This window comes from Aquarana catesbeiana, linkage group LG04, assembly GCF_042186555.1.
Source record: "Aquarana catesbeiana isolate 2022-GZ linkage group LG04, ASM4218655v1, whole genome shotgun sequence".
In the NCBI taxonomy this organism is placed as follows: domain Eukaryota; kingdom Metazoa; phylum Chordata; class Amphibia; order Anura; family Ranidae; genus Aquarana; species Aquarana catesbeiana.
In genome coordinates this window covers 178472585-178484833 of record NC_133327.1, presented here as the reverse complement: position 1 = coordinate 178484833, position 12249 = coordinate 178472585, and the positions used below count along the sequence as shown (strand labels likewise).

Here is a 12249-nt window from a genome sequence, read left to right as displayed (position 1 = left end):
TTAGGAACACTTGGTGATATGCAGGGTGTACTACATTTCATAAAGTGGTTGAAAGGTATGCAATGCAACAATTATGGAGTTCTAGTAAGACCGATAACTTGTGTATTGATTTATTTTAAAAGAAAATGACAACCACACCAACATAGCCTGATTATCTCACTGGTTGGTTTGATTATAGATGCCCACAGATAGTAAAACCAGATCATCCAAGATTTTGAGATTTGAAATTTCTTAGATTTGGAGCAGATGCAGCAGATTTGATCATCCATGTGATACACAAATCTGAGTGACTTAGCTAGTTCAGGTATCAACCTCCCATAATACATGTTCAATGCAGCCTCAAACAATCACATATTCCACCTCTCTCCAATCCAATAGGATATCTATCAGGTACAAAAATGCACATGTCAATTAGCAGTGTAGAATGTCTAAAACAAGCTGTCTTTAGATAATCCACATACTTATGGGTACTATTTACACCATCTGCAGATTATCAGTTTGCATTTGGGAACAATTATAACTGTGATACGCAATCAGTAACCTCTCAGACATTAAATTGGTAGAATGAGAAAGATGGCTTATCTGTATGCAAGTGGTTTGGAAACCATTGTCTCCATAAAGTTGTCATAGGTATTGAGCAATAGCACAATAAAGATTTGGTAATACACATGTATGAAACCATATACAGACAAATATTTGAAACCCATGTGAGCCCAAGACTAGTTGGGTTGCCAAGTTGTTTTCTGTATGAGCCGTTTTAATTGTGCTTGATTATCAATTAATGGAAAAGGCTCTATTTAATGAACAGATGGTACAGAGCATATCTATGTTTATGGTGGACTGTACAAACATTCATTACAAAGAGATGCTCATTGCTGCTCTCTGATGCTTACCTATTGCATCCTGTCATTGAGCTGAATGACTCTATATATACTCGTGTTTTTGGTGAAACACAGGGTTCATGTCTTGTTGAGTCAAAGTGAACATAGAATCAGATGCCTACCCGTGTTCATGCTGCAGTCTAGATGATTGTATTGCTTCTTTTGCCCAAGAAAGAACTGTCTACCCCCAAGTTGTATAAATAATAAACATGGAGCCCGGAGTAGCGCAATACACTATTGGTATGCTAAGTAAAATTATACTTCATGATCATGTAGTGAATGTTCTTGCAGAGTAAGAAAGCTTGGATGGCTTATGTAAATCTAACTGTAAGCTTAAAGTAAAACTGTCAGTGGATAATAATGTGGTCAGCTATTCCTGACTTCCTTTTAAGAATGCTAGTTTCCTGGTTGTGTTTGTTTTAGTAATTCTCTCAGATATAGAACAAGTTGTGGGGTTGATTTACCAAAACAGGAGAGTGCAAAATCTGGTGCAGCTCTAGCCGATCAGCTTCTAGGTTTTTTGTCAAAGCCTAATTGAACAGGCTGAAGTTAGAAGCTGTTTGGCTACCATGCACAGCTGCACCAGATTTTGCATTCTCCAGTTTTAGTAAATCAACCCCTGTATTTCTAAACCTGTTCTTGATCAGTTACTCACCAAGGTTCCTGTTCCCATGACAGCCAGGCAACTAGCATTTTCAGAAGAATATCTTCAATGTCAGCCCATACTGTTCTTGCCCACAAATTGTCTTTAAATTGACTTATTTTCTTGAACAGCACAGCATTTTTTCTATTTTTTTTAATGTAGATATTTTTCTGGCTTGTAGATAACATATATTTAAAAAAACTAGGTATGCTCTACTATTTGATTTGTGCTTTGCCATTAACAGCCTATAGTAGAGGAAATGGTTAATGTTGTATTTAGTGACAACAAAGGAATTTTGCCATAGACAGGTCAGGGTGGGGGTTGAGGGGTCTCATAGTATGCATATTAAATGCATCAGCTTTGGATTGAGAAAGTGAGGCAGTAGTCTATTAAGATCCCTGATCACTGAGTGCAGGGTCAGAGTTTATCTGTGGGTCAGGAATACATTTCTAGACCAATTGTGCTTTTATAGGACCCTGAAGTAAACTCTCTCTGATTTGTATGATCAAATACTCAGTTTGGACAATATCATTACCGCAAAGTGAGGAAAAAAACCTGAGAAATAGGATCTGGGAATAAAATGTGTGCAACATTTAAGGAGCCATAACTTGCATGTTTTTGCACTAAACATGGCGTAAGATGAGACCAATATATAGCATGCTACTTGAGTTATGAAACTACGTGCACAACTTAACACATGGATGTATTTTTCACAAACCTGTGCATGAGGGCAGCCCTAATATTTGAACAACATTTTGGGGTCTATTTATGAATGTTTTCACACAACGTTCATCCAAGATTCACACATTTTCACATAAGATTTAATTAGAGAAATGTGTGACTGGTGAATAAAAATTGGGTTATATATGTGCTTGTTTTGAGTGTCACCACTCCTCTGTTTTGGATCGTCTTTCAAAAACTTAACAAAAGTATTGAACATAAAAATTGGGTTAATCTTGGGTGAAAACATGAAAACATAGCAACATAGAAAAGTGATGGCAGAAAACAGACTAAGTGGTCCATCGTGCCTGCCCTTTTTTTTTTTTTTTTTTTACATGTTTTTTGACACTTTTTTGTCTGAGTACAGATCTATGTTTGTCCTAAGCATGTTTGAAGCCACTTACTGTTGGCCGACTTACTACCTCTGCTGGAAGTCTACTACCCTTTTAGTAAACTACCCTTTTAGAAAAATAATACTTTATAAAATTAGTTTTGAATTGAACCTCCTGTTAGTTTGAGGTCATGTTCCCATGTTCTTGGTCTTGGTTTCATATTAAAAATCCTGCCCTCTTGAACCTTATTCACCCCATGATGTATTTAAAGGTTTCAATGAAGTCTCCCCTTTCCCCATAGAATGTACTCTAGACATATACATATTAAACATTATTAAATAGACCCTTATGTCAAGTATTAAATTAGCTACTGTGGCAAGGGTCACTGTAGAGCCTGAGCTTGTAAGCAGCATTGATACTTAGCGCTCTCTCTCTCTATATATATATAAACATAATATTATTTAGTAGTAAAATGATCATTAAAACCAGAGTTCTCAGAGGTAACAACCTTTCATTAACCTGTCACATGTCAGGCAAGATCACAGACAGTGTTCCAGAGCAGAAATTTCAGAAAATGTTTCACTTTTTAAATGTATGATGTCATTGCCAAGTAATCAGCAATGGAAAATCAACAGTTTGGAAAACTTTTATTTAAATCTTTGGGACTTGTGGTCACATTTTCAAAGCTGCAGAACCTTAGGAAAGTTTGCTGCAAATTTGGCGTTAGTAATATTAAACTTGTTTCTGGATTCAGCAGAAACAAGCAATTATTCCTAATTAGCGAATTGCTACAAGTCCTAGAAATCTTCGTTTGGTGACAGGCGGTGAATAATTTAATAAAAGTGTTGAGAATCTTCACACAATAAATTGCATGAATATTCATTTTAATTTTCTAATCATACAAAAATCAAATTCTTTTTTACTTATTTTATCTGCACATGATTGCATTTCACAAGATTGGATAATTGAAATGAATATTCACTCAATCTATTGTGTGAAGATTCTCAACTCCTTCTGTAAATCAGGCCAATTATATTTAGTTTAAAATGCTATCACTCATACCATTTAATGTGCATAAGACAGGGTTATCAACTCCTTGTAAATGAAAGCATTTCATTTAATTTTGAGGCCTTCATCCACTTTATGCTAAGCAGAGTGTGAAGTTTGTGTAACCTGTGCTTACCTCCGTGTATTGGGGGTTAAGCAGTATTGTCATGGAGTGCATTAAATAGTTTGAGGAAGCCCCGGTACTTGTTAGACGGTGTTCGGGGGGCAGCTGTACGATTTGCTTTCTTAGTCAAGTAATTTCTTTTAACAAAATGTTAAGCACAGATGGGGCTGTGGCTGTCACTTCCCCATTATTGTCTGTGCAGCTGTTGGGCCTCAATGCACTGTTTTATGTATTTAGACAGTTACTTATTGGAGGCTCTCTGAAAGCCTGGGCCAGCCTCTAATCGCCAAATAAAATGGCCATTTGTCTCCTCTTCCTATTGTTTTGCTTTGGTAACACATGTCACAAGCTCAATTACCCAGTTCATTAACAGCTCCCACTGGACATGATGATGAGTAAGTCTTGATAAGGTGGCTGGTTGTGCCATATAGTGAATAATATACTCTCCCTACAACTGTAAACAAAAGTTTGGGGTGGACCTGAAATTTAATGAGCTCAAAGTTTCTCTCCATTATGCTCCCTCAACTATCTTGGCTGTGTGATTTACAACATGATCAGCAGACACAAAATTGATCACACGTATGTACTTAAGAAGGAAAACATTTAATAATAATAATAAAAAAATAAATTGAGGAGAAATATTTAAAATAACAGGAATATGTATTACATTTCTGTTATATAGTGAAACTAAACCCTCAAATTGCTACTATTCTGGATAAGGTTAGCAGCACTACTTGAGATAACTAAAAGTTTATTTATCTTGGGATAATGAGCACTATGATGTATACAAAACATCACAGAGCAGGCTGGAAAATTTCCACACTTTACATTTTTTAATTTGTTCAGAAAATAAAATTAGCACAAGGAAAAGTATATTTATTGATTTCTCAGACCCTGTTATTTTTAGAGGAGGTGTGAGCTTCTTAAATTCTTTGGTGTTAATTTCCACATGCTTTTTTGACTTCCTGACTAGTGAAAAAAATCACTAGCTCATTAAATATATATACAACAATGCTAGATTTTCCCAATTTCATGGTTTTTCACAGTGAAATAATATTTTCACGGCTAACAATTTCCGTGAAATTTGTTGCCACCGTGAAAAATATACAGAACTATGGGTATTTGTGTAGACAGGATGAATAGAGATTTCCGCAGCACCCTGAGCACTGTGCTCCTCCACATAACAGGAGGCTTGTTCAACAAGCTTGCTGAACAGCCAGGTTAGGAGAAGTAGGTTCATCAGAATAAAAAAAATGACAGTTTTATGAAATGTTGCTACTAGGCAGATATACTAAGGTGCCTTACAAGCAGGAAAGTGCAGGCCAAGACTATATAAATATAAATATTAGTGTTTATAAAGTAATGTAATGGCATTTTGCATCTGAATGTAAAAAGCAGTACTAATTAGAAGAATTTAAATATTATCCTGTTGTATTACTAAAACATTTTAATTCAGAAAAGTGAACATTTACAACTACTTTAGTAAACCAACCACAATATTTGGCAATTGTCTGGTAAATGTACCAAAATCAGCATACAGCATATCAAAAGGTCTTGTCTTTCTGTTTATCTTATGTTTTTAAGTATTAGTGGAAGTATTTGACCCATGCGTACATCCTTTTAAACTGAGATAAATGCACACGTTCAATTTAAGTTGTTATTGTAATCAGTATCTAATTTTATGAAGAGGGCGTTTACAGTGTTATGGGTAATCAGCCACATTGAATAGTCAATAACATTAGAAGATAAGCAGATTAATATTGACATAATGTTTAAAGCTGTAGACATATATTCTTCAGTTTTGTTGCTCAATAATAACAGAGAAAAAAATTAATACCCTTTAAAACACAGTGATTTGAGAGATACAGGCTGAGGATACAAAAATAGTTTTACATTGTGTACAAACTGGTTGGTAGCATGGGGCAGTAAAACCTTGTCGAGTAAGGGGTGCAGTTCCAGTTCCAGGTGCTAAATGATCTAGACTAGAAGTGCCAGGATTAACCCCTACCGAGAGCTCATTTCACATCTTCGTCTTCAGCTTCCCCCACTCCACCCAAAAAAAAAAAAGAAACCTTCCATTTCATCCCCCTTTTCCAGTCTAGTTTCTTTGTGTATCCTACTCCCTGCCAGGCAGGTGTCAGAGCCCTGAATGCTGGTATAGACTCTGCTAATGGATACCACAGATGGAGCGTGGAAATTGGCAGAAAAGGCCCCAGCCACAGGCCATTTCTCGGGGGCCCCAACAAAGACAAACCAAGTAAGTCAACACAAAAAAATCCCAAAAGACCACAAAGGCCGGGTGTCATTTACTCAGGGCTGGCAAGAGGAGTAATGTCCTGCGCAACATAAGTTCTTGTATTCGCATTCTGACACTTCGTCACTAAACATGGATTCTGCTGTAACTCTTTTTGATTTATATTAACAAGGCTGCACCAAAATGCTGCTGCTTCTGTACTGTACAAAGGAAATTATTAAAGGCTCGGTGAGTCTTGACCACTGTGAGACTCAGCCTTCTGTGTACTGTAAAGATCTGTTGGATATTATCAGCAACACAGACACATAATGCCGTGACAATCAGATGAACCCCCTGAATCATTCCAGCATTTGGTTATGTAGACAGCTGGCCCTGATTTCCAAAAACAATCTCAGCTGATGGCTGACTCTGATAAATTAGCTGATTTAATGTTCAATATCAAAGTTTTTCTTTTTTTCTTTTCTTGTTTGTATGCAGGATATTCTGATATGTGGAATGCATGCATTTGAACTTTTGTGATAATGTTATGTTGGGAAATGGATTGGTCTATGTTTGCAAATAAAATAAGGTGCTGTCATACAGCAAACTACTCCCATCTGATTCACTCACACAAAGATAGGCGCATCATGAGTCACAAGACATTACTGTTAAAACAGTAAATGATATATAAATATTTTGGTGACCTTGTCTATGGTGGTTATGCTCGGTTTCTGTAACAATTAGAGGATGCAAAATAATAACCCTTGCTAATTCAGTTAGTGGTTGATTTCACTAGCAGCTAATTAGATGTTACAGTTCCCAAAATGTGATGCACATATTAAAGTGACTTCAAAGTAACATACAAATTGCTATAAAAACTATCAGCCAATCATTATTACACAATAACGTGCAGTTAGAAGACCCATCATTGTTCACAGCAACTGGACAGATACTTGTGTCCACTTGCACTTAGTAAGGCTGATTTACTGAATAGGTTGAGAATCTTCACTTAATAAGTTAGGATTTACTTAATTTATCCAGTCATAGTAAAATCAAATTCCTGTTTGCTTATTTCACCTACACATGATTGGGCAGTCAAAGTTAGCAGGGATTTGCTTTTCACATGACTGGATAACTAAAGCGAATTTTCGCTCAATTTGTTGAGTGAAGATTCTCAACTCCTTTAGTGAATCAGCCTCATTATATCACACCATTATATTCAATTTTTTAAAATTAATACTTATAATAAGTCATAATGCCATAATATTATAATGAGACCTGCTAAGCTATAAATTTAGATGTTGCTATTGTTGAGTTACTTTTAATTTTATATATATATATATATATATATATATATATATATATATATATATATATATATGCACCAAAAGTTTGAGCATCGCTGTACGGTATTGCTGTGATTAATTGCTAGTTGCTGTTGTGGTCATCTTACAACTTCACTATTTAGAGTGGCCTAGAAGGAGCATGTTCAGGAGTTCTTACTTCTATGGTGGTGTATCTGTTCATAGTGTGTGACTTTGAAACCAGAGGAAGACAGTGACAGCTAGGGAGCCATATGCTCATTATAAATATGCCCAAGTAGAGGAATCCTGAACATATAGTTTGTTTAATTCAGTAATGTGACATGCTAATTTTCTTCAAACAATAGAGTGGCCAATACACAATAATTGACTTAATAAAAGTTTGCTATATTCAACCACGGCATGTAAGATAACCAATCTGTACATTAAGTTGGAGGTTTACATGGCAAACAACAGATAACAAATTGGACCCAGAACCAGTGTTTCTGTCCTTGTGTGATTGTAGTGTTAGCAGTGTTCAAATTATGGAGCATAATCTCAGAGATCTATCTTTGTGTAATTCTAACTCTAAAAGGTGTACGCAGATCTACTTTAGTGAGTATGAGATTTTTCCAGGATAGGTCCATAAGATGTGGAATTTTCCCTCTTATTAGTTACTTTGTAGAAAATCAAAAAATATTAGTTGCATGATCTTTCATCAGAAAAGCCTTATGAATGAAGTAAATAATATATCAAGCTGGGCCTAGATTTCCATCACGTTACTTTGTTGCATAGTCCCAGAGGAGACATTTCTAACCCGTCCATGTAGAGCATCCTTGTGGAAAGCAATGGGTAAAATTTAGCTGAGATGAATCTGACTGAGAATGAGGATTTTGTTAACAATGAGATCAAGGGCAGAAAAGTTGAAAATCTGAATCCTGCCTGGACGGATTACAAAGTCTTGCCTTTTTTTAAGAATAAGCAACAGCATCAGCCTGGCTGTGAAGTTTAATTAAAAGAGGTTCCAGAATTGAAGTCTGCATCCATGTCCCATAACCCCTTGTGACCTGGACTGCAGCCCCAGGAAAGATTTTTCTGCAAAGTGCTGCAGCTCAGTGTCATAAGCTATTGGTCACATGCCTTTTTTATAATTGAATGCATCCCGGGCAGGGTAAAAATAGATGGAAGTAAGCTAGAAAGCCAATTTAGAAGGAAAGCATACAAAACACAATAGAAATTATATAATTTTACTCAACCGAATTCAAATTCAAACTAAATATGCATGCAAAGAAGCTGATTAACTTAAACACTGCAGATGCAGAATTCAATTTTTCCTTTTTTTTAAATTGCCAACAGGAACAAGTTCTGTTCTTAAGCTTTTTGCACTGGGCACAGCACTTTCTCTCTTGTGAAATGCGTCAAGATAATTTGTTCCTGTTGCCTATTTTAATAATTACACACTATCCAATATTCAGTTCACACTCAAGCAGGATCAATTATTACCATTATTGCCACAATTTCATTATTTGTTTATTCTACCAAAACTGAATTGGGTATTTTAGGCAAATATGGGCTAGAGTGCAAACTACTTCTTTAGAAAATTAGCCCCTAATAGCGGATTAGTGAATATTATGGAGATGTTTTAATTAAGTGTACAGGAACCTGTACAGTACTGAAAGCAAAACTAGGCTGACACTGTTTTTCTGAAAATGTGGATTCCCTGGCTGCCTCTGGTTTTAACATTTTGAGTAATTTTGAGAACAAAAGGTCAGGACTGGCATTGTCTATATTTCCCCAGTACCGGTTTTCTTTAACAGCACTCACACAATTAAGTGAAATAGTACATTAGTTGCCATAGCTTTGATACAGTGTTTATATGGTTTCTTCTACTATCTGTTGATGTCATTGTGGTGGTTCATTTGATGACAGATCTTAAATATCAACAAGTTTCAAGAAATGTAAAATATTAATTTGTATTTTAACATAAAAAACAATTGGATCCACATTCTATCCTCATATTAGTTATGCAAGTGTCATTTTATAGTCAGGTTTTAGTCTGTTTGGTAACCATGGGGTAATACAGCCATGCTAAGGCTCATATTGTTCATCTCCAAGAAGCAGTTTCACAGCAGAGGTCAATGGATGACATTATAAGTGGGGAGGAGGAAGATCCCTTTGCATTAGGGTTGCTAGGGGCCTTAGCTGCTTCCAACCTGGGGCCCGAGTGTGCCTATGTAACTAGTGATCTCTTTTTAAAATATGAATTATAGATGCCAGTGCGTGCTTCCGCCTTGTTGCCCTACATATTAAATTTAGGGTACATTTAGTGGTTGGGAAAGCAATAATGAGTATTGATATCTGTGTTCATTACAGTGTTCCTGTATCTTTAAAGTGATTCTAAAGGCAGAAGTTTTTTTATCTTTATGCATTCTATGAAGATAAAAAACCTTCAGTGTGCAGTAGCCCCCTTCAGCCCCCCTAATACTTACCTGAGCCCCATCTCGATCCACGAGCGCCTTGACCATCTAGAACTCTACTTCCTGATTGGCTAAGACACAGCAGAGGCGCCACTGGCTCCTGCTGCTGTCAATCAAAGTCAGTTAGCCAATCAGGAGAGAGATGGGGCTGGGCCAAACTGTGCTCTGTGTCTGAATGGACACACAGAGCTGCGGTGTGCCTCGGGTGCCCCCATAGCAATCTACTTGCTGTGGGGGCACTAGACAGGAGGGAAGGGCCAGGAGCACCGGCGAGAAACCAAAGAAGAGGAGGATCTGGGCTGCTCTGTGCCCAGAGCAGGTAAGTATGACATGTTTGTTTTTTTTAAGGAAAAAAACCTGAGACTTTAGTATCACTTTAAGGTAAGTAGTATGTGTGTCCCGCACTGATGAGCCTAGAACGTCATGAACAGGTTAAAGGCTTAAGCAATTGTTAACATTTTGGCAAAAGCCCTTGCATTGTTTGTTAGTCCTTGCATTCTCATTATGTATTTCTGCCAGACTGCAAAGTATAATGGAACAATTGGCAGTCTACAAAAGAAAAATAATATCTACAAAATGCACATGCATATTTAATATCCAGTACACTTACAAAACACACAAACACACACACACACATAAAAAATATTACTCCCTGTTGGGCTAAGTAGTGATGTAGTGCATGCTGTAATGATTTGGGCATCCTGGAGTGATTAATAATAGCAGTGTGTATTGATGAATAAGCAGGGGCCAATTTCCATCCCCAGTGTGTATTTTATAGCATAGAGCAAGATCCTGAGATGCTATGCCGTCTCCGCTGGGCTTTACTACAAAGTTCTTGTTTGTTTTGTCAGACCATGCACACAGATAGCCAAGAATCAACAAAATCTGTGTATTTTCCCATGGCTTGGAAAGAACAAACTTGATTCATATCTTCCAACCTACCAAATTTTATTAAAGGACAAAGACATAAAGCAGATATAGATCAGAAAGGCAATTTTATAACAATATCTAGTATTCTGTATTATAAGGAAAATATATTTGATATGAATCATAGTGCACAACACAAGATTATCATTTTAAAACATTGTTCTGAGTTTATAACAATTTGTTGTTTTTTTGTTTTTTTTTTAGCGCCCTCATCGCCTCAGTCTGAAGAAGGTTCTGATATTGACTCTGAACCAGACCTACCCTTGAAGAGGAAGCAAAGGAGAAGCAGAACCACATTTACAGCAGAACAGCTGGAGGAACTAGAGAGAGCTTTTGAGAGAACTCACTACCCTGATATTTATACCCGAGAAGAACTGGCTCAAAGAGCGAAGCTCACTGAGGCACGAGTACAGGTACAGGAAATATCTTCTGTAGTGTCACAAAGGATTGCTTAAGTCACACTCCTCTGTGATAATGAAAAAAAATCTGTCAGTTTTCAGGATAAGGCACTCAGGCAGATTGGCAGTAAAATGCTACTATAGCAATAATTATCCCATTGATACTCAATAATAAACCTGAAATAATGTCATTTTCAAGAGCTATCACTCTTGTTGAATCATGATGGCCATCACAGTCTGTCATTAACTATGTGTAGAACAATGACTGAGGGAAAAACTATTGGAATTCTTCTCATCATAGGCATAGGTAAGTTGCTTTTACACAATAATAATTGGATGAGGTTGACTGGCTCTTTTGGATGTTTCCAGGCAGATTAGACAGTTTCATAGTTGACAACTAAAGTCACATGGTATATGTACACTGGTAGGAAGTGTCCATTCTTAGACCTGACCAACAGGTTGTTTAGATTGCATTTTTCTCATTTCTTGATTTTGAGAAGAATGTGAAAACAATACATGCCAGAGTATGTTCATTATGTTAGCAGATGTAATAAGCATTGTTGTGTTTCACTGAGCATTTATTTTTGTAAGTCAATGACCCTTACCAAGCAAATGCAGGAGCCTTTCTCCAGCTGTTGTAATGTGTCTTTAACCCTCTGACTTCACAACATTCCTTATGGCTTCCTCAGATCCCCAGAGACTCATAACCTGTCACACTATTACCATGATCTACAGCCTAACAAATTCCCCTGAACATCTAACATATGGGTCTTTAACTGAGCTCAGCATGAAGCGGCATATCGCTGTCAGTCAGGACTCCCTTGCTGCTGAAGAGGTGCACACTGCATCATATTACAGGAGCAGCAGTGAACCAGTTAAACTGCTATGAAGTCAGGAAGATTTTAATTTAATGGTATGGTGTATTTTGATCAAGAAATAAAGGTAGCAGCCAAAGACCAATAAAACCCAAGACTTTCAAATCTAAATATAAAAAGAATACAAAGTATAGTGCATAGAATGATATTGTAATATGGTTCATGGCCCAGGAATAGTATATCTTTTTAAAAATGGCAAGTTAGCTTGGTACCCCTTGCTTTGTGCTATGTGGTTTGATGTCCATCTGAGAGAGGAGGCGCAGTACAAGAGATGGGGCAAGAAAACAGCAG

General features: G+C 36.8%; 1 protein-coding gene across 1 annotated transcript in view; it reads left to right on the top strand.

Annotated features, from left to right (window-relative positions):
- The window catches only part of PAX3 (paired box 3), a 71391-nt gene that overhangs the window by 42925 nt on the left and 16217 nt on the right, over positions 1-12249 (top strand). The window contains 1 exon segment of the mRNA XM_073628897.1: positions 10890-11098. Coding sequence (XP_073484998.1) covers positions 10890-11098 — 209 coding nt within the window.